Source organism: Bufo bufo, chromosome 3 (assembly GCF_905171765.1).
Source record: "Bufo bufo chromosome 3, aBufBuf1.1, whole genome shotgun sequence".
Classification (NCBI taxonomy): Eukaryota; Metazoa; Chordata; class Amphibia; order Anura; family Bufonidae; genus Bufo; species Bufo bufo.
Window position 1 is genome coordinate 275,202,805 of NC_053391.1, and position 23,861 is coordinate 275,226,665.

General features: G+C 49.5%; 1 protein-coding gene across 1 annotated transcript in view; it reads right to left on the bottom strand.

The window, feature by feature from the left end:
* The window catches only part of KIF21B (kinesin family member 21B), a 1,425,990-nt gene that overhangs the window by 1,053,026 nt on the left and 349,103 nt on the right, over positions 1 to 23,861 (bottom strand). Inside the window, exons 13-14 of the mRNA XM_040424150.1 lie at positions 20,003 to 20,093; positions 19,642 to 19,669 (exon numbers count right to left, since the gene is read on the bottom strand). Coding sequence (XP_040280084.1) covers positions 19,642 to 19,669; positions 20,003 to 20,093 — 119 coding nt within the window. The remainder of the gene's footprint in view (positions 1 to 19,641; positions 19,670 to 20,002; positions 20,094 to 23,861) is intronic.

Sequence of the window (23,861 nt, forward strand, 5' to 3'; positions counted from 1 at the left end):
GTTGAATTTCAATTCCCAAATTAGCAATTCCATAAATCAGTGGTTTCTGCTGTAGCAGGCCAAGTTTAAATCTATCCATAAAAGGGTATATTACATTGAAGGTGCTGATAGGGTCATTCTCAATAACTTCACACGCTACCGTGCATCTCCAAGTGTAATTCTGTCCGTAAAGGGATACCTGTCATCCATCCAGGGCCTAAATACTAGGCCTACAATTTATATTCAGCTAAATCTGTGTTTACTGCTGTGGCTGGTAAAGTTATTTAGTGTCCGTCAAAGCACAGTTTTTGTTCTGGGTTGAATGTCAATTCCCAAATTAGCAATTCCATAAATCAGTGGTTTCTGCTGTAGCAGGCCAAGTTTAAATCTATCCATAAAAGGGTATATTACATTGAAGGTGCTGATAGGGTCATTCTCAATAACTTCACACGCTACTGTGCATCTCCAAGTGTAATTCTGTCCGTAAAGGGATACCTGTCATCCATCCAGGGCCTAAATACTAGGCCTACAATTTATATTCAGCTAAATCCGAGGTTACTGCTGTGGCTGGTCAAGTTATTTAGTGTCCGTCAAAGCACAGTTTTTGTTCTGGGTTGGATTTCAATTCCCAAATTAGCAATTCCATAAATCTGTGGTTTCTGCTGTAGCAGGCCAAGTTTAAATCTATTCATAAAAGGGTATATTACATTGAAGGTGCTGATAGGGTCATCCTCAATAACTTCACACTCTACCGTGCATTTCCAAGTCTAATTCTGTCCGTAAAAGGGATACCTGTCATCCAGGGCCTAAATACTAGGCCTACAATTTATATTCAGCTAAATCTGTGGTTACTGCTGTGGCTGGTAAAGTTATTTAGTGTCCTTTAAAGCACAGTTTTTGTTCTGGGTTGAATTTCAATTCCCAAATTAGCAATTCCATAAATCAGTGGTTTCTGCTGTAGCAGGCCAAGTTTAAATCTATCCATAAAAGGGTATATTACATTGAAGGTGCTGATAGGGTCATCCTCAATAACTTCACACGCTACCGTGCATTTCCAAGTCTAATTCTGTCCGTAAAAGGGATACCTGTCATCCAGGGCCTAAATACTAGGCCTACAATTTATATTCAGCTAAATCTGTGGTTACTGCTGTGCCTGTATTAGTGTAATATGGTACCTTAATAGCTAGCCAGATAGTGTTAGGTGCCTGTAAAAAAAAGGCCTGAATTAGAATTCAATACATTGGGCCAAATTTTTTTTTCTTATTGTGGTGAACGGTAAAAATGAGGAAAACATCTAGTAAGGGACGCGGACATGGTCGTGGTGGTGTTAGTGGACCCTCTGGTGCTGGAAGAGAACGTGGCCATTCTGCCACAGCCACACATCCTAGTAAACCAACTACCTCAGGTCCCAGTAGCCGCCAGAATTTACAGCGATATTTGGTGGGGCCCAATGCCGTTCTAAGGATGGTAAGGCCTGAGCAGGTACAGGCATTAGTCAATTGGGTGGCCGACATGGATCCAGCACGTTCACATTATCTCCCACCCAGTCTTCTGCAGAAAGCGCACAGATGGCGCCTGAAAACCAAGCCCATCAGTCTGTCACATCACCCCCATGCATATCAGGGAAACTGTCTGAGCCTCAAGTTATGCAGCAGTCTCTTATGCTGTTTGAAGACTCTGCTGGCAGGGTTTCCCAAGGGCATCCACCTAGCCCTTCCCCAGCAGTGGAAGACATAGAATGCACTGACGCACAACCACTTATGTTTCCTGATGATGAGGACATGGGAATACCACCTCAGCACGTCTCTGATGATGACGAAACACAGGTGCCAACTGCTGCGTCTTTCTGCAGTGTGCAGACTGAACAGGAGGTCAGGGAGGAAGACTGGGTGGAAGACGATGCAGGGGACGATGAGGTCATAGACCCCACATGGAATGAAGGTCGTGCCACTGACTTTCAGAGTTCAGAGGAAGAGGCAGTGGTGAGACCGAGCCAACAGAGTAGCAAAAGAGGTAGCAGGGGGCAAAAGCAGAACACCCGCCACCAAGAGAGTTCACCTGCTACTGGCCACCGCCAGCTGGGACCAGGCACCCCAAAGGCAGCTTCAAGGAGTTCCTTGGCGTGGCAATTCTTCAAACAATGTGCTGACGACAAGACCCGAGTGGTTTGCACGCTGTGTCATCAAAGCCTGAAGCGAGGCATTAACGTTCTGAACCTTAGCACAACCTGCATGACCAGGCATCTGCATGCAAAGCATGAACTGCAGTGGAGTAAACACCTTAAAAACAAGGAACTCACTCAGGCTCCCCCTGCTACCTCTTCTGCTGCTGCCGCCTCGGCCTCTTCCTCTGCCTCAGGGAGGAACGTTGGGTACCTGCCGCCCAGCAAACAGAGGATGTACCACCAACACCACCACCTCCGCCACCAAGCATCTCCACCATGTCACACGGCAGTGTTCAGCTCTCCATCTCACAAACATTTGAGAGAAAGCGTAAATTCCCACCTAGCCACCCTCGATCCCTGGCCCTGAATGCTAGCATTTCTAAACTACTGGCCTATGAAATGCTGTCATTCAGGCTGGTGGACACAGACAGCTTCAAACAGCTCATGTCGCTTGCTGTCCCACAGTATGTTGTTCCCAGCCGCCACTACTTCTCCAAGAGAGCCGTGCATTCCCTGCACAACCAAGTATCCGATAAAATCAAGTGTGCACTGCGCAACGCCATCTGTGGCAAGGTCCACCTAACCACAGATACGTGGACCAGTAAGCACGGCCAGGGACGCTATATCTCCCTAACTGCACACTGGGTAAATGTAGTGGCGGCTGGGCCCCAGGCGGAGAGCTCTTTGGTGCTCGTCCTTCCGCCACCAAGGATCGCAGGGCAACATTCTTTGCCTCCTGTAGCCTCCTCCTCCTACTCGGCTTCCTCCTCCTCTTCTTCCACCTGCTCATCCAGTCAGCCACACACCTTCACCACCAACTTCAGCACAGCCCAGGGTAAACGTCAGCAGGCCATTCTGAAACTCATATGTTTGGGGGACAGGCCCCACACCGCACAGGAGTTGTGGTGGGGTATTGAACAACAGACCGACGAGTGGTTGCTGCCGGTGAGCCTCAAGCCCGGCCTGGTGGTGTGCGATAATGGGCAAAATCTCGTCGCAGCTCTCGGACTAGCCGGTTTGACGGACATCCCTTGCCTGGCGCATGTGCAGAATTTGGTGGTGCAGAAGTTCATTCACAACTACCCCGACATGTCAGAGCTGCTGCATAAAGTGTGGGCCGTCTGTGCACGCTTCCGGCGTTCACATCCTGCCGCTGCTCGCCTGTCTGCGCTACAGCGTAACTTCGGCCTTCCCGCTCACCACCTTGCACATGCTGGACAGACTGTGCGAGCTGCAGCACGCACGGGTCAGTCGCACTGCGGAACAGCACCACTTCACCACCAATGACTGGGCCTCCATGCGAGACCTGTGTGCCCTGTTGCGCTGTTTCGAGTACTCCACCAACATGGCCAGTGGCGATGACGCCGTTATCAGCGTTACAATACCACTTCTATGTCTCCTTGAGAAAACACTTAGGGCGATGATGGAAGAGGAGGTGGCCCAGAAGGAGGAGGAGGAAGAGAGGTCATTTTTAGCACTTTCAGGCCAGAAGTGACTCAGAGGGAGGTTTTTTGCAACAGCAGAGGCCAGGTACAAATGTGGCCAGACAGGGCCCACTACTGGAGGACGAGGAGGACGAGGATGAGGAGGAGGTGGAGGAGGAGGAGGATGATGCATGTTCACAGCGGGGTGGCACCCAACGCAGCTCGGGCCCATCACTGGTGCGTGGCTGGGGGGAAATGCAGGACGATGACGATACGTCTCCCACAGAGGACAGCTTGTCCTTACCTCTGGGCAGCCTGGTACACATGAGCGACTACATGCTGCAGTGCCTGCGCAACGACAGCAGAGTTGCCCACATTTTAACGTGTGCGGACTACTGGGTTGCCACCCTGCTGGATCCCCAGTACAAAGACAATGTGCCCACCTTACTTCCTGCACTGGAGCGTGATAGGAAGATGCGGGAGTACAAGCGCACGTTAATAGACGCGCTACTGAGAGCATTCCCAAATGTCACAGGGGAACAATTGGAAGCCCAAGGCGAAGGCAGAGGAGGAGCAAGAGGTCGCCAACAGGAGGCAGCATTTCACTAACATGGTGGAACAGTACGTGTGCACACCCCTCCACGTACTGACTGATGGTTCGGCCACATTCAACTTCTGGGTCTCCAAATTGTCCACGTGGCCAGAACTAGCCTTTTATGCCTTGGAGGTGCTGGCCTGCCCGGCGGCCAGCGTTTTGTCTGAACGTGTATTCAGTACGGCAGGGGGCGTCATTACAGACAAACGCAGCCGCCTGTCTACAGCCAATGTGGACAAGCTGACGTTCATAAATATGAACCAGGCATGGACCCCACAGGACCTGTCCATCCCTTGTGCAGATTAGACATTTATAACTACCTCCCCTTAACCATATATTCTTGGACTCCAGGGCACTTCCTCATTCAATCCTTTTTTTAATTTTACCATTATATTGAGGGGCAACCTAAAGTTGAATGAACCTTTCCTCTGTCTGGGTGCCGGGGCCTAAAAATATCTGGCAATGGCCTGTTCCAGTGGTGGGTGACGTGAAGTCTGATTCTCTGCTATGGGACCTCTCTCCTCTGTCTGGGTGCCGGGGCCTAAAAATATCTGACAGTGGCCTGTTCCAGTGGTGGGTGACATGAAGCCTGATTCTCTGCTATGACATGAAGCCTGAATCTCTGCTATGTGACCTCTCTCCTCTGTCTGGGTGCCGGGGCCTAAAAATATCTGACAATGGCCTGTTCCAGTGGTGGGTGACGTTGGGTGACGTGAAGCCTGATTCTCTGCTATGACATGAAGCCTGAATCTCTGTTATGGGACCTCTCTCCTCTGTCTGGGTGACGGGGCCTAAAAATATCTGACAATGGCCTGTTCCAGTGATGGGTGACGTGAAGCCTGATTCTCTGCTATGACATGAAGCCTGATTCTCTGCTATGGGACCTCTCTCCTCTCTCTGGGTGCCGGGGCCTAAAAATATCTGACAGTGGCCTGTTCCAGTGGTGGGTGACATGAAACCTGATTCTCTGCTATGGTATCTCTCTCCTCTGTCTGGGTGCCGGGGCCTAAAAATATCTGACAATGGCCTGTTCCAGTGGTGGGTGACATGAAGCCTGATTCTCTGCTATGACATGAAGATTGAATCTCTGCTATGGGAACTCTTTTTTATTATAAAATTACAAAACGTTACATAAATAATTACAAGTACAGACAAAAAAAAACTTAAACATAGACAGCATTCCAGCTGCCCCAGCCACATTCACACACACATTCATACCTACACATAAAACTACAAACCTACAATCTACAATAAATAACCTACAATAAATAACCTAAAATAAATAAAACTTACCCAGCCGATTCGGCCGAAATAACCTAACCCAAAGAAATTGAAATAAAACACAGAATAAAATCAAACTCAAACGAAAATATGGTTACTTCGCCGTAACTCAACTCCAGGCAACTTGCCCCTAAGCAAAAAAAATTATATATTTTTATTTTTTATTTTTTTATTTATTATTATTATAATTTTTTTTTTATATAAACAACACTACAAACTACAAACTTACCCTAACCTAACCTGTCCCTAGCCATTCCCTATCCTAAACTAAAACTAAAACCCCCAGGACTGACCTCCGCCTCATGTCCTCTGCATGTCCGCATAGTCCGAGGCCAGCCCTACCTCCACCACCCACATCCAGCCCTCGCCCCATGTCCTCCCATGTCCGCGTAGTCCAGGACTGGATGTAGGCCTCCCCACACTTTGTAAGTGTCCCCCCCCCTCACCCTAACCCACCCAACCTAACTAACTAACCCCCGCTTACCCTATCCTTCAACATAATATACACAATATTTACAATATACCATACAATAAACATTACTATAACCACACATAACCACTCCCGAAGGACCAAGTTCAGCCTTTGCAAGCCTATCAAAAACCATACACTTTATCCAAAACAAAAATCTAGGGTGAGAGTATCAGCCCACCACCAGGAAGAGTACTACTAGGCTATGGTACACTAAAAGCAAAACCTCTCCAGAGGAGAGAGGCCCTGCTGGTACCCAGTCTTTCGTACTCGAGAGAACGTACATTCACCAGGTCCCCCAGAATGTTCCTACACACCTCATCCACTGGGAGGACTTTCTGCCTTGTTGAAACTAAACACTGTGCATTCCACGTGTAGTACCTAACCACTATGCTAACTAAAAAACATGTGCACAGGTCCCTTCTGCCCAGGTCTCTGAGTACTCCATAGGCCCACTCCGCATAGGAGAGGCTGACTAGCCTAGGCCAGCCAATGGAAGCTCCCACCCGTTTGTACACCTCTGTATTAAAGGGACACTGGAGCAGGAAGTGCTCCATACTTTCCAGTATGGAGCCGCACTCCTCCCGGGGACAACCCCTTTCATCAGAGTTCCTGTACTTCAGATTGTCCCTTACATACAGCCTCCCGTGAAAGCAGCGCCAAGTCAAGTCCCAAAACTTCAAGGGGATCCTTGCAGAATTTAGCAACTGTAACCCCTTGTCTAGATCCCGGCTTGGGCAATCCTTGAGGGCCAGGGGCTTCCGGAAGTGGGACAACAAGACCCTCTCGTCAAGGGACCTCCTTGACAGAGTCCTGATCTCCCCTACCTCCAAACCCCACCGGCGGATTACCTTCAGAATCGGGGTGACGTAAGCCGGAAGATATCCATAAGGCGTACGCAAGTCCTTCACTTGTCCTCCTGTCTCCCATTCCTGGAAGAAAGGCCAAAACCACCCCCGGCAGGAGACTACCCACGGAGAAGCCCTCTCCATCCAGAGGTTTGCCAGATTGACCTTAACAAATGTGTTCACAAGAAACACCACAGGGTTGACCATAGATAACCCCCCTATTCTCCTCGTGCGGTAAGTCACCTCCCTCTTGATCAGGTTCAGTCTATTCCCCCATAAGAGCTGGAAAAACAGACTGTAAACCCGAGTCCAGAGAGGCTCTGGCAAGATACACACACTGCCCAAATAGATCAGCAAAGGGAGCAGAAAAGCTTTGATCAGGTGCACCCTTTCCCTGAGGGTCAAAGACCAGCCCTTCCACTGGTCGACCTTCTGAGCGGCGATCTTAAGCCTGTCGTCCCAATTTTGGGTGGGATAATCCCCATGGCCGAAATGGATGCCTAGGACTTTGGCTGACGACTGGGGCTCTGGGAGGGTGTCCGGGAGATCGAAAGCTGGATCGCCCCCTCCCAGCCAGAGACTCTCACACTTATCCCGGTTTATCATGGACCTGGATGCCTCCGAGTAGCGGTCCACCTCAGACATCACGTATTCCGCCTCCCCTTTCGAGGACACGAAAATGGTGACATCGTCGGCGTACGCTACTGTCCTCAGAGTGGCTTCCGGCGCCGCCGGATCCATCCCGACTCCCGCCAACGGTCCACCATTGACCCTCTTAAGAAAGGGATCAATCGCGAACACGTATAAAAGCGGGCTCAAAGGACAACCCTGGCGAACGCCAGACCCAACCTCAAAAGGGCAGCCAGACCAACCGTTCACAAGCGGGAAACTCTCCGCCCCCGCATACAAGATCTTTAACCAATCGACAAACCCCCCCGGCAGGCCATACTTCAGAAGGACCGACCAGAGGTACTCATGGTTCACCCGATCAAATGCCTTTGCTTGATCTAAGGACAGCATGTACCCCCTCCAGTGGCCTGCTCTACTCTGTTCCACTGCCTCTCGGACACCGAGCACAGCACTAAAAGTGCTGCGGCCTGGAACCGAGCAATGCTGAGCCACCGAAAGGAGTTGAGGCGCAAATTTCACCAGCCTGTTAAACAGTATCTTGGCCAGAATCTTTCTGTCCGTATTGAGAAGTGCTATGGGACGCCAGTTCTCAATATGGCTCAGCTCTTTACCCTTTGATAGGAGGATCAGGGCTGACCTCCTCATTGACCGAGGCAGAGTGACCGAGGATAAACACTCATTGAATACCTCAGTCAAGAGGGGACATAAAGAGTCCTTAAAGGTCTTATAAAACTCGGATGTTAAGCCATCCGGGCCTGGCGACTTCTTCAGAGCTAACCCTTCCACCGCCAGGATAACTTCCTCCTTCCTGATCTCTTCTACCAAAACGCCAAAAGAGAGGTGAGCTTCTGACTCAGGGGTGATTTCAGCCAGGAAAGCCGACATCTTGTCCTGATCCAGATCCCTCTTTCCCAAGAGGCACGAGTAAAAGGATCTGACGACTTCCAGGATCCCTGATCTGGACCTGTTCAGGGAACCCGTACTGTCAACCAGTCCTGTCACTAACTTACTCTTCACTGACATCTTACAATTTCTGTAGGGGTCGGGCGAGCGGTACCTCCCGAAGTCCCTCTCAAAAACGAAAGATGTGTGCCTATCATACTGGCACCTCTTGAGCAAAGATTTCACCCTGGAGATATCCTCGCGGCTACCTCCAGTCGAGACCAGATCTTCGAGTTTCCTGTCCAGGGACCTGAGGCTCGAGAGCTGGCGGAAGAACTTTGCGGCCCGGTCTTTGAATACCTCTCACCACTCTGACTTAGTGTCACAGAGATCCAGCAAAGCTACCTGACTCTGAAGAAAGTCCTCAAAGGATTGTCTCACCTCTGCTTCCTCCAGGACTCCCGCATTCAGCTTCCAGTAACCTCTTCCCATTTGGGGGGATTCTGAAATATTCAGAGAGAACATAATCAGACAGTGGTCGGAGAATTCTACCTCCACAACCCTCAAGGGCGAGAAAGTAGCCTCCTCCTTCAAAAAAAACCTGTCTATTCTAGACCTAATCCTATCTCCTCTATAGAAAGTGAAACCACCGTGGTCTGGGGTGTGCCTAATGTGGACATCCACCAGACGAGCCTCACTAGCTATGCTATTTAAAGCTATACTATCATAAGCCAGCCGGTCTCTGGTGCCTCCCCTATCTTGGGACCTCATGATGGTGTTAAAGTCCCCACCAAAGACCACTTGCCGGCTTGTAAAAAGGAAAGGCTTGATCCTCATAAAGAGACATTTCCTGTCCTACCTGGACTGGGGCCCATAGATATTGATCAGGCGCAGTTCCTGTCCCTTCATGAGGATATCCAAGATCAAACACCTCCCCATTTCCAGCTCAACCACCCGTCAGCATTCTACAGGTACGGTGAAAAGAACCGCCACCCCGCTATACGGCTCAGCCGCAAGAGACCAAAAGGAGGGCCCAGATCTCCACTCCCTCTTCGCCTTATGGACTTCTGCCAAGTTTGACAGTCTGGTCTCCTGCAAAAATAAAACATTAGCTTCAACTCGGCTGAAAAAAATCAAAGGCTGTATAGCGAGCCGCATCAGATTTAATGCTGGCGACATTAATGGTCGCCAGTGTCAGCTGAGTGGGTACCGCCATACTTGGTGTTTAGGCTGAATGTCCTCCTTCCTTCCCAACCTTCTTACCCCTCCCGGGGCTATCCTCTAAGGCGGCACGTCCTCTTTTGAGAGAGACGGTGGTGTCCATTCCATCTGTCACCACCGCTCCCTCTTGCGTACCGCCCCTGTCTTTCTCAGTTGCAGGAATCAGATTTGCCTCCTTTTCTGGGGACCTTACATCCACACCAGAGAGGGGCACGGGGCCTCCTGGAAGCCCTCCCACCTTCGCCCTCGGTACCCCACTTCTTACCTCCTCCCCAGATGAAGAGGAGGCTGAGGTCTCATCCAAAGTGAGATACCGGTTGGAGAGCTCAAGAGGGGAGCCAGTTACGCCTTCCCTGGCTACTTTGGTCGGGCTCTTTTTTTTTGAGAACCGTTTCCGTCTGTTGATGTAAGACCCAGTCTCACTACCCTCTGCTGCACTTTCGTAGTGCGAAGACTGGGTCTCATCGGCCCGGTCTAGTCTCCTGATCTCCGCACTTAGCTCCCTGTCCCCTAGGGTCTCCGAACTACGGGAGCCCGCCACTTGGGGAGGGGCAGACATCACCCCATTTTGGTGGGGCTCCTTCTGCTCCCTCTCCGCCTGGCGCCTCTCCCTCCGCCTCTGCTGGGATGGACCGCTCTTGGTCTTCACCGACCCCTTAACTCGACTGTCTCCGCCAGCACCCGCCTCAGCCGAAGAGACCTCCCGGCCCACTCCTGCGTGAGCTCGGGCCGCATTGACCTCTGAGAGGGGACAGCGACTAAATGGGTGTCCGAGCACACCACACAAGTTGCACCTAATCTCCACACAAGATGCGGCAAGGTGACCTGTCCCTCCACACAACGCGCACTTCTGCACTTGGCAGCTGGCGCTGAAGTGTGAAGGGCTGCCACACTTGTGACAGAGCTTAGGCTGCCCCCTGTAGAAAACGAGGATCCTATCCCGGCCGATGAAGGCAGAGGATGGAATGTGGGAAACCGTGCTTCCTAGACATTTCAACTTCACATTGAAAGTCCAGGCTCCCGACCAAATGCCAAATTCGTCCAGGTTTTTGGATGGTACACCCTGGACGTCCCCATACCTACTTAGCCACGTCAGAATATCAACGCAAGAAAGTGATTCGTTACGGGTTAAAACGGTCACCTTCTTGACGTCTTTCTGCCGGGTTATCGCCTGAGCGAAAAAACCCTTCCAATCCGGTAAGTTCTTCACCAGCTCATACCCAGACCAGAAAAGCTCTAGGCCCTCCGGCCAAGCAAAACTGATGTCGAACTCCCTGGAACCATAGGGATGTATCAGGGCGAAGATGTCAGCCACCCTGAAACCCATCTCAAGCAGGAGCTCCACCACCCTCTTTCTCGTAGGGCAGGCATCATTGCTTCTCCACTTGAGACAGACTACATTCCGTCTGGTCCCAGGGCCGGTTGTGGGCAGGGACCAGGTGGTCTCGCCCCCCCTTTCCTCTCGGAAAGCTCGCAGGCCATGCCTGTTTATCCATAAGGATAGGTCCACCTTCTCACCCTCTACTGTCATTGAGCTCTCCCCCTTTTTGAGGGCCTCCAGGAGCCGCCGCTGCAAGTCACCAACCTCGACTCCTGGGAATGAGGAAGCCAGCGAGGATAGCCCCTCCCCCCCACGGCCGCAGCCACACTGGCATAACTTCAGCCAGGTGTTACGGCCGCAGGAGGGGCAACCGAACCGCCCCCCCCCCCCACTACACTAGTACCAGATGCCACGCCGGACCCCTCCGGAGGGCGGACACCAGGAGCCGCAGCCGCCACTTTCTCAGCGACAGTCCGCTGTCTCCCAGCATCCACCCCACATTTGGGACCCAATGCGGCACCCCCACCAACACCCGTACCAGCACCCTGCTTACACACACCCTGTCTCCCTGCTGGGACAGCTGGTGCAACTGGTGTCGCCATATCACTTCTAGAATCATTAACTTTATTAGCCCTATTATTATTTACTCTATTATTATTTACACTGCCACTGGCCAAGCCACTCCCCTCCCCTGCTGCCCTTAGGATCTGGGCATGAGCAACCGCACTCCTCCCCTCCCCAGCACTTAATTCAGCGCTGGAGGAGGAGGCAGAGACAGGGGGGGCATGCCCAGTGGCAATGTACATGGCCATATACTCTGGCGCAATGTACCCCTCTTTCACTTTCCTTAGAGGACCGGAGCGCTGCAGGCTGATCTTTTCCGGCAGCTCCTGGTTCCTCAAAGCGCAGACGCTTGTTTACCGCGCCTGCGCAATCATTTACAGCTCCGGGAGCGCATCCGGAAGCACGGCCGGGCACCCCCCCAGCCACGCCCACATGCGCGCCTATAGGAGGACGCCCGGACACACCCCCGGACACACCCCCGGCCGCGCCTCCAGCCGCGCTCTCCGCTGCTTCCCCTGATCCCCGCCGCACTTTTGCAGGTGCAGGCGGAGACTCAGGGCTATTACCACTTTGAGTGGGAGGGACGGCGATCCCGTCACACCGCCCCAGCACCACCCCGCATACCGGAACGGCAGGCAGAGCAGTAGCCAGAGTGGTGGGCGGGGCCACCTCTTTTACGGGAGCTAACTCCGGCGCCGGACCACCCCCCCTCCCACCGGGGAATGGCCATCAGTACCGGAGGCTCCCACTTGAGCTAAGATTTTGCCGCTTCCTCCATCACCCATGTCAGCGTTCGGTGCCATCTTGGAATGAATTTTACTTGCTACAGGCAGTGAATTGGGGACACTAACCTGTGGAGCACCTGGCACAGACTTTTCAGCCTGCACCAAGCGCTCCGCAGGAACATAGATGAAATGTGTCTCCACTGCCTGCTGTTTTTCCTTCTTCTTGTTTATCTTCTTTTTCTTTTCCTTGCCGGTTTCTTCCAACAGCTCATCGCCGAAAACAAAGTTCTGCAACTGGACAGGGGATTCCAGCCGACGAATCTCATCCATCAGCCCTCCTCCTCCGCCCTCCTATTCACTGAAGGCCTCTGCGGCCGACGATGATTCTCCCTCGGACGAGGGCAACCCTGCTTGTTGCGCCGGGACACTGCAATCACCTGGCACAGACCACTGCGAGTCAGGAGGGGCTGGCGCGGGCTCCGGCCGGACAGACGCGGACACCACGCCAGGTATGCGGCTATCCTCGTCTTCACTGTCGCTGTTTGCGCTCCGCTCTCTCGTTTTCTCCTCCATCTCCAGGAATCTCTCCTCATTTAGGAGTTTTTCCCTAAAAGGTCCACTTTCATTCAGAAGCCTTTCCCTTCTTTCCTGTGCCTCCTTTACTTCCTTCTTAAGCACCTTAATTCTCTCAGAAATAGGAGCCCTTTTCTTACTATTTGTGACATAAGCCTTTGCCCTAAGCATTTTCAGCTCCTGGCTCAGGCTCCTGAGGTGCCGCCCCAGCTCCTTGAATTCATGGAGGTGGTACGCCACGCGGGAGCTGTAGGTTTGGGTAGCCTCTTTCTCCCTCCGGGACACCCAACCTACCTGGGACGACACCTCCTAATCCTCTGCTTGCGACTTCAGGTCTTCAGGGGGGACTCGGCTGCCACCACCGCGTCCTGATGTGGTTGCCCCCTCGCTGCCATCACTCCTGGCCGGTCTCTGTAGCTCCTTACTCCCCTCCGACCCAAGCCAGGAAGTAGGAGTGTTCCTCCGGGAAGCCATGGCCTCAGGACCCCACCAGCTCCCTAGGGAGAGGCAGGGCCTGGGCTGGGGAGAGATGTTGAGGAACTCCCCGCAAGTCTGGAACTCCTCCTGGGGAGCAGGTGTTAAGAAACTCCCCAGAGAGGCCTGTGCTTGGAAGTTGTGGAGAGCTCTGAAACACACAACCTCTTACAGCAGCTGCAGACACCAGACACGCCCACGCCTGATTCTCTGTTATGGGACCTCTCTCCTCTGTCTGGGTGTCGGGGCCTAAAAATATCTGACAGTGGCCTGTTCCAGTGGTGGGTGACATGAAGCCTGATTCACTGCTATGACATAAAGCCTGATTCTCTGCTATGGGACCTCTTTGCTCTGTCTGGGTGCCGGAGCCTAAAAATATCTGACAATGGCCTATTCCAGTGGTGGGTGACGTGAAGCCTGATTCTCTGCTATGACATGAAGCCTGATTCTCTGCTATGGGACCTCTCTCCTCTGTCTGGGTGCCGGGGCCTAAAAATATCTGACAATGGCCTGTTCCAGTGGTGGGTGACATGAAGCCTGATTCTCTACTATGACATAAAGCCTGATTCTCTGCTATGGGACCTCTCTCCTCTGTCTGGGTGCCGGGGCCTAAAAATATCTGACAATAGCCTGTTCCAGTGGTGGGTGACGTGAAGCCTGATTCTCTGCTATGACATAAAGCCTGATTCTCTGCTATGGGACCTCTCTCCTCTGTCTGCATGCCGGGGCCTAAAAATATCTGACAGTGGCCTGTTCCAGTGGTGGTTGACATGAAGCTTGATTCTCTGCTATGGGACCTCTCTCCTCTGTTTGGGTGTCGGGGCCTAAAAATATCTGACAATGGACTGTTCCAGTGGTGGGTGACATGAAGCCTGATTCTCTGCTATGACATGAAGATTGAATCTCTGTTATGGGACCTCTCTCCTCTGTCTGGGTGCCGGGGCCTAAAAATATCTGACAGTGGCCTGTTCCAGTGGTGGGTGACATGAAGCCTGATTCTCTGCTATGACATGAAGCCTGATTCTCTGCTAAGGGACCTCTCTGCTCTGTCTGGGTGACAGGGCCTAAAAATATCTGACAATGGCCTGTTCCAGTGGTGGGTGACGTGAAGCCTGATTCTCTGCTATGACATGAAGCCTGATTCTCTGCTATGGGACCTCTCTCCTCTGTCTGGGTGCCGGGGCCTAAAAATATCTGACAGTGGCCTGTTCCAGTGGTGGGTGACATGAAGCCTGATTCTCTGCTATGGTATCTCTCTCCTCTGTCTGGGTGATGGGGCCTAAAAATATCTGACAATGGCCTGTTCCAGTGGTGGGTGACATGAAGACTGATTCTCTGCTATGACATGAAGATTGAATCTCTGCTATGGGACCTCTCTCCTCTGTCTAGGTGCCGGGGCCTAAAAATATCTGACAATGGCCTGTTCCAGTGGTGGGTGACGTGAAGCCTGATTCTCTGCTATGACATGAAGCCTGATTCTCTGCTATGGGACCTCTCTCCTCTGTCTGCGTGCCGGCACCTAAAAATATCTGACAATGGTTTGTTCCAGTGGTGGGTGACATGAAGCCTGATTCTCTGCTATGACATGAAGTTTGAATCTCTGCTATGGGACCTCTCTCCTCTTTCTGGGTGCCGGGGCCTAAAAATATCTGACAATGGCCTGTTCCAGTGGTGGGTGACATGAAGCCTGATTCTCTGCTATGACATGAAGCCTGAATCTCTGCTATGGGACCTCTATGTCTGGGTGACAGGGCGTAAAAGTATCTGACAATGGCCTGTTCCAGTGGTGGGTGACGTGAAGCCTGATTCTCTGCTATGACATGAAGCCTGATTCTCTGCTATGGGACCTCTCTCCTCTGTCTGGGTGCCGGGGCCTAAAAATATCTGACAATGGCCTGTTCCAGTGGTGGGTGACGTGAAGCCTGATTCTCTGCTATGACATGAAGCCTGAATCTCTGCTATGGGACCTCTCTCCTCTGTCTGGGTGACGGGGCCTAAAAATATCTGACAATGGCCTGTTCCAGTGGTGGGTGACGTGAAGCCTGATTCTCTGCTATGACATGAAGCCTGAATCTCTGCTATGGGACCTCTCTCCTCTGTCTGGGTGCCGGCGCCTAAAAATATCTGACAATGGCCTGTTCCAGTGGTGGGTGACATGAAGCCTGATTCTCTGCTATGGGACCTCTCTCCTCTGTCTGGGTGCCGGGGCCTAAAAATATCTGACAATGGCCTGTTCCACTGGTGGGTGACATGAAGCCTGATTCTCTGCTATGACATGAAGATTGAATCTCTGCTATGGGACCTCTCTCCTCTGTCTGGGTGTCGGGGCCTAAAAATATCTGACAATGGCCTGTTCCAGTGGTGGGTGACATGAAGCCTGATTCTCTGCTATGGGACCTCTCTCCTCTGTCTGGGTGCCGGGGCCTAAATATCTGACAGTGGCCTGTTCCAGTGGTGGGTGACATAAAGCCTGATTCTCTGCTATGGGACCTCTCTCCTCTGTCTGGGTGCCGGGGCCTAAATATCTGACAGTGGCCTGTTCCAGTGGTGGGTGACATGAAGCCTGATTCTCTGCTATGGGACCTCTCTCCTCTGTCTGGGTGCCGGGGCCTAAAAATATCTGACAGTGGCCTGTTCCAGTGGTGGGTGACGTGACGCCTTATTCTCTGCTATGACATGAAGCCTGATTCTCTGCTATGGGACCTCTCTCCTCTGTCTGGGTGCCGGGGCCTAAAAATATCTGACAGTGGCCTGTTCCAGTGGTGGGTGACATGAAGCCTGAATCTCTGCTATGACATGAAGCCTGATTTTCTGCTATGGGACCTCTCTCCTCTGTCTGGGTGCCGGGGCCTAAATATCTCACAGAGGCCTGTTCCAGTGGTGGGTGACATGAAGCCTGATTCTCTGCTATGAGACCTGTCTCCAATTGATATTGGTTAATTTTTAATTTTTTTTTTTTTTTATTCATTTCCCTATCCACATTTGATTTACCTACATTTACCTACATTTTGCTGCCTTTTGCAGCCCTCTAGCCCATTCCTGGGCTATTTTACAGCCTTTTTAGTGCCGAAAAGTTTGGGTCCCCATTGACTTCAATGGGGTTCGGGGCGAAGTGCGGGTCGAGTTCGGATCCCGAACCCGAACATTTTCGGGAAGTTCAGCCGAACTTCTCGAACCCGAACATCCAGGTGTTCGCTCAACTCTAGATGAGACGCTTGCCTAGCTATTTTCCCATTAATGCTTGAAGGTCTGTTAAAAGGCTAAGCATTGATTTTGAATAGCTACAGTCAGTTTTATTTCTCTCTCTCATGATTTCCAAAAAGAAATAAAGAATAAACATACCATACTACATGCATGATTATTAGCACCCTTGCCTAATCCATGGTTGCACAACCCTTGGCAACAATGACAATTTTGTAGCCATCCATGAGCTGTTTGTACTTGTCTTCTGGTAGTTTATTCCACTGCAATTGTCTCAAACTTTTGAATGTTTGCAGGGTTCCTTTTTCCAATAGCAAATTTCAGCTCGCTCCAAAGATATTCAAGACTCACTGCTAGCCAATTAAAAAGAGTCCTTTTTTTTCCCTTCTTACCATTCTTGTTTACTTTCAGGTGCATGCTTTGGGTCATTATCCTGCTGTAAGGACTTTTTTTTTCACTTTAGAGCATATTAGACTGCCTGTGCTTGGTGAAAATAGCTATTCTGCTCTGCTCAAATAGCTGTTTTGTTTTTGTCACTGTGTCATTTTTAAGTATCAAAGCCACCATTCATGGACTAATTAAAGTCATGGGAGCAACTGACATTGTGGGGACAGGTGAATCTAATTTCTAATTAATCAGAGATTAGTATGATTTTTTCCTTTGTTTCAAACTGAACAAATGGTACCATTAATTGTGACCGTGTATTGTTTTCTATTTTGCATTCTTTTTATTGGCAAGTTTTTATTTTATTATTTTTGTTTTTGCATTTCTGTATCCAACAACTGTGTCTATGCAGTTTCAGTGGCACAAACTGGTGCAATTTTGTGTGCAATTTGGAGCAACTAGGGTTTCCACACTTTTTCCAACTTGCTCAAAAAGGGGGCAGGGCTTAGCGGAAATTCAACCTCTCAGATTCCACTGTCAATAGTGACCGCGGTGTCTGTGGGGTTAGACAGAGGGATGTGGCTCTTAATGTTCTCCGACTGGAGAACATTACTGGAAATGTCAAAATTACGGGACTCTAATTTATTAGTATGACAGCCTCATGGTATGGAGGCTTCCAGATCTGTCATAGCAAGCTGCCTATGAAGCTGAGCATGATGCATGGCTTCAGAGGAATCCAGCGAAAAAATCCCATAGACTGAAATAGTATGCTATTGCAGTCTATGGGACAAGCGATCAAAGGTCACATGTACAGGTCCTCTAAGGGGACTAAAAAGTACAGTTAAAATGTTTTAAAAATATAAAAAACACAGAAGTATTAACAATTCAAATTGCACCCTTTACTAATTTTACACATAAAAATAAATGAACAATAAAAACAAAATAAACATAACTGGTAATGCTGCATCCGAAAATGCTATCTAAATAATAGCCAATTTCCTGTGATTTGGTCACATAGCCCACCCCAAAAAATGTATAAACAGTGACCAAAAGTCGTATGCAACCCACAAAATGGTACCAATAAAAACTACAACTCACCTGCAAACAATTAATATGGCACTGCAAAGAAAATGTTTTAAAGGTTCTTTTTTTAAAGTTGTAAAATATAAAAAAGTAAAAAAATTTGTTAACGGCATAATTCTACCGACCGACAGACTAAGGGTCCATTCACACGTCCGTTTTTTCTTTCCTAATCTGTTCCGTTTTATGCGGAACAGATCTGGACCAGTTCTGTACCCATTCATTTTCAATGGGTCCTGGAAAAAATCGGACAGCACAATGTGTGCTGTCCGTTTCCGTTGTTCCGTTCCGCATGTCCGAAAAAATATAAAACTTGTCCTATTCTTTTCCGCAAAAATCGGATCCTGGAACAATACAAAGTCAATGGATCCACAAAAAACGGAAGACATTCGTATGTCATTACGTATGTCATCTGTTTTATGCGGATTCCGTTCCTGGAAATTAAATGGCACCTGAGGTAAGGGCTCTTTCACACTTGCGTTGTCCGGATCCGGCGTGTACTCCATTTGCCGGAATTACACGCCGGATCCGGAAAAACGCAAGTGAACTGAAAGCATTTGAAGACGGATCCGTCTTCAAACTGCGTTCAGTGTTACTATGGCACCCAGGACGCTATTAAAGTCCTGGCTGCCATAGTAGTAGTGGGGAGCGGGGGAGCAGTATACTTACAGTCCGTGCGGCTCCCGGGGCGCTCCAGAATGACGTCAGAGCGCCCCATGCGCATGGATGACGTGTCCATGCGATCACGTCATCCATGAGCGTGGGGCGCCCTGACGTCACTCTGGAGCGCCCGGGAAGCCGCACGGACGGTAAGTATACTGCTCCCCACTACACTTTACCATGGCTGACAGGACTTTAGCAGCCATGGTAACCATTCAGAAAAAGCTAAACGTCGGATCCGGCAATGCGCCGAAACGATGTTTATCTTAAGGCCGGATCCGGATTAATGCCTTTCAATGGGCATTAATTCCGGATCCGGCCTTGCGGCAAGTGTTCCGGATTTTTAACCGGAGCAAAAAGCGCAGCATGCTGCGGTATTTTCTCCGGCCAAAAAACGTTCCGTTCCGGAACTGAAGGCATCCTGATGCATCCTGAACGGATTTATCTCCATTCAGAATGCATTGCGATAATCCTGATCAGGATTCTTCCGGCATAGAGCCCCGACGACGGAACTCTATGCCGGAAGAAAAGAACACAAGTGTGAAAGAGCCCTAACACATAACTAGACTTTTATTCACTTTTTTTTTTTTTCAATTTTTTTAAAAGAAATCCAAACAACTTTATTTGCTTATTGAAATTTATACATGACATACGGAAACATTTTCAGGAACAACGGATCCGCAAAAAACGGACCGAAAATCGGGATATAGACGTGTGAATGTAGCCTAAGGCTGTAATGTGATTTTTTTATGGTACAGTGAATACTAAGTGAACACTAAGCCAAAAAAAACTAATTATATTTTTTGTTTCAATTTTACCCCACAAAGAATATTTTTCCTGTTTTCCAATACAATTAAAGGAGCCATAAAAAAAATACAATGTGTCTCGCGAAAAAAAATAAGCCATCATATTACTATGTGAATGGAAAAAATAAAAAGTTATCTTGGAAGGTGAGAGATAAATATATGCAAAAGCAAAAATTGACAGCGTTCTTAAAGGGAATCAATCACCAGCAACGTCCCTTTGATATGGTTTGCATTAACAAATAGCTGTAGTTCACCTAATTAAAACGTAGTTTTTCTTTTGTTGATCTGAGGCTCCATTCCCGAGGTATAATGCTTTTTCTTAATATTCTATTTAGGTCTTTGTTGCAATGTGGGTGTCACCCTTGCTGCACCCAAGCTCCACTCTTTTCTGTGGCCATCCCCTTCCTCGCTGGTTTGACAGGGCAAGGCGGTGGTAAAGAAGCAAGGGAAGGGCTGGCCACAGAAAGGAGTGGGACTTGGGTGCAACAAAAGCAATGGTTATGCCCTCATTGCACAAAATACCTAATCTGCATATTGAGAAAATGTATCATAACTCGGGAACTAAGCCTCAAATCAACAAAAGAAAAACTGTGTTTTAATGGTGAATCACAGCTATGTGTCAATGCAAGCAGTTGAATGGGGGGATTACTAGTGAGAGATTTCCTTTAAGGGGTTAATAGTTAAATGCTGTACAAAAATAAAAATGTTATGTATCTCCTACCTCTCTTACCGCTTCCCCTTCATTTTCATCTATTTCTTCGCTGTTTTCAAAGAGCTGTTTGTCTCTTTTTTTAATGTTCTTAACTTCTGGACTGTGGACATAAGAAAGAAAATAAAGTAAGTAGGTAAAACACTTCAGCAAGAGAACAATGAATGCTTGATATATACAGTAGTTCTGAGGGAAAAGATTCTGGAAAACATGTAATTTCTAAATTTTTTTACATCTATTCTTTGTATACTTAAAGGCATTGTGCAGTCAGTATATACTGATGACCTATCCTCAGGATAGATTATCAATATATGATTGGTGGGGGTTTAACACCTAGCACCACCGCCGGTCAGCTGCTTGGAGAGGTGGCCGTGCTCCATGCGAGTACTACTTCTTCTTCATTACACTGTCCATCATCTTGGAATGTAGCAAGAACTTGTAATTACACTACACCACTGATGCAAGAGAGATAAGGTGTAGTGTAATGAAGAGGAAGCAGTGCTCACATGGAGCGCTACCTCCTCTTCAAACAGCTGATCCCGACAATCTGATATTATTATCTATTCCAACGATAGATCATCAATATAAATTCCCTGCACAACCCCTTTAACCACCTCCGGACCGCCTAACGCAGGATCGCGTTCCGGAGGTGGCAGCGCTGCGCAGAGTCACGCATATACGCGTCATCTCGCGAGACGCGAGATTTCGCTCAAAGCCGGCCCGCGCATGTGCATCGCGGACCGGCAAAATTAAAAGAAGTATTTCGTCACCAGCCTGCCAGCAACGATCATTGGCTGGCAGGCTGGCAATTTTCAAAAAATCCAATCAAAAGTCATATAACAGATCATATTAGTAAATATGATCTGTTATATGGCTTGTCTGCTCCTCTGCTGGTCCTTTTCGTCGGTTGGATCCAGCAGAGAAGCAGACTTCACTGTGAGTACCCACCAACACTACACCTTAGCCCCAGATCACCCCCCTGCACCCCAATTAACCCTTTGATCACCCCTTTGATCGCCCCTGTCAATCACTAGTGAAAGGAAAAAAAGTGATCAGTGTAAACTGTCACTTTTTTTTTTTCTTCACTGGTATTGGCTGTTAGGTTTTAGGGATAGTTTAGGCCCCTTGGTTAGGTAGTTAGCGTCAGTTAGCGCCCACCCCACCGCACCGCAGTCACTTTTATTCGCTGTTTAGCGTATCGCTAATCAGCATTTGTACTTTTATAGTATCTGTAAGTGATCAAAACTGATCACGGTCAGATCTATAATTGTATTAGTGTCACCTTAGCTCGCCCTCCACCCAAAACGCAGTGTTTGCCCGATCAGGCCTGATCGGTCGCCCACACGTGCGTTCACCCACGCCCGCCCCACCGCAGTGACAAAAAATATATTTTTTTTTGATCAGTGCACATTCATTTTACACGCACTGCGGCGATAAAAAAATCAGTTTTGATATTTTTTATCAACCGCAGCAGCCTCCGGTACTTCGCTAGCCTCCCCTTTGTAAGACAGGTTTGCTTTTTTTCTTGGGTAGTCTCAGGGAATACCCCTAAATTTAGTAGTCCAAAATGTCAAACAGGGGGTATTCTTCTGAAGAGGCCTACAGGATTCTGACCCAGTCGGATGAGGAGTGGGAACCCTCATCTGACGAATCTAGCGGGTCAGAATATGAACCTGTAGAAAGCAGTGGCTCTCTGACCCAAAGTTCGGACGAGGAGGTTGAGGTCCCTGGCAGCACCAGGCGTACCCGGCCCCGTGTCGCTAGACCACAGGTTACGCAGGATCCGCTTCAAGAGCAGCAGAGTGGGGCTGTCGCTGCCGGATCACGTGGTGAGGCATACACCAGCAGCGCAGCCCTTCCTGGACCTAGTACCAGCACTGCCGTACAACCTGGTGAAGTAGCGAGCACCAGAAGGGCAGTTGAAGCTGGTACGGTGGCACGTGCACTAGTTACCCCGTCGCAGCCACCGCACAGACAGGCCCGTAGACCCCCTAGAGTCCCTGAGGTGCTGGCAAATCCTGATTGGCAGTCACCAACTTCAGCCGCACCAGTAGTTCCCCCTTTCACCGCCCAGTCTGGAGTTCGGGTTGAGACGGCTCAAATCGGTTCGGCCCTGGGATTTTTTGAGCTGTTCTTGACTGCGGAGCTCTTGGACTTAGTCGTGGCAGAGACAAACCGGTATGCCACACAATTTATAACCGCAAACCCGGTAAGCTATTATGCCCAGCCTTTCCGGTGGAAACCAGTCCAAGTTTCCGAACTTAAAATTTTTTTGGGCCTTCTCCTCAACATGGGCCTGACAAAAAAGCATGAATTGCGGTCATATTGGTCCACGCACCCAATTCATCACATGCCCATGTTCTCTGCTGCTATGTCCAGGACACGATTTGAGACCATCCTCCGTTTTCTGCATTTTAGCGACAACACCACCTCCCGTCCCAGAGGCCACCCTGCTTTTGACCGGCTCCACAAAATTCGGCCCCTCATAGACAATTTCAACCTGAAATTTGCAGATTTGTATACCCCTGAGCAAAACATCTGCGTAGACGAGTCCCTAATACATTTTACCGGGCGCCTTGGCTTCAAACAATACATCCCAAGCAAGCGTGCCCGGTATGGGGTCAAATTGTATAAGCTCTGTGAAAGGGCCACAGGCTATACCCACAAATTTCGGATCTATGAGGGAAAAGATCAGACCCTGGAGCCGGTCGGTTGCCCTGACTACCTGGGGAGCAGTGGGAAGACAGTCTGGGACTTGGTGTCACCCTTATTCGGCAAGGGGTACCATCTTTATGTGGACAATTTCTACACAAGTGTGGCCCTCTTTAGGCATTTGTTTCTAGAACGGATTTGCGCCTGTGGCACCGCGCGAACTAGTCGCGTGGGCTTCCCCCAACGGCTTGTAACCACCCGTCTTGCAAGGGGGGAGAGGGCTGCCTTGTGTAACGAAGAACTGCTCGCGGTGAAATGGAGAGACAAGCGTGACGTTTACATGCTCTCCTCCATTCACGCAGACACGACCATCCAAATTGAGCGAGCAACCCGTGTCATTGAAAAGCCCCTCTGTGTCCACGACTATAATGCGCTCATGGGAGGGGTGGACTTCAATGACCAGATGTTGTCTCCGTATTTAGTTTCCTGCAGAACCAGACGCTGGTATAAGAAGGTGTCTGTATATTTGATTCAATTGGCGCTGTACAATAGTTTTGTTCTCTACAGTAAGGCTGGGAGAACAGGATCCTTCCTCAAATTCCAGGAAGAGATCATCGAGAACCTCCTTTACCCAGGAGGTTCTGTGGCCCCATCCACCAGTGTAGTTAGCCGTCTACACGAGCGACATTTCCCCAGTGTCGTTCCTGGTACCTCAACCCAACCGTCACCCCGAAAAAGATGTCGTGTCTGTAGCAGGAGTGGAATAAGGCGTGACACCCGCTATTTCTGTCTTGACTGTGCTGACCACCCTGCCCTATGCTATAGAGAGTGTTTCCGGAAGTACCACACACAGGTACACTTAGCATAGGGATTGCATCTCACAGGACAGGCACACAGGGCTATTAGGGCCCATTCACTCACAGCTGCTGCAAACCTCTCCTTTCACCTGGGATAAAGTGCATAACGTACTTCGCCACATCTTTGGGCGATTTGCGCTTTGCACATTGTCCCATGGGGAAGGAGAGGTTTGTTCTATAAAGGTGAAAAAAACTAAACAAAAAAATAATTACCGGTAAGTAAAAAAGTTAAACGTTCAGTTAAAAAAGTTAAAAAAAAGTTTCTATGTTCTGTTCAACAGTTAATACATTTATTGCGTTGCGGCCTGGTTTTTTCTTTTTTGTTTTGTTTTTTTTACCTTTCAGGTGGACCAACCGATCGA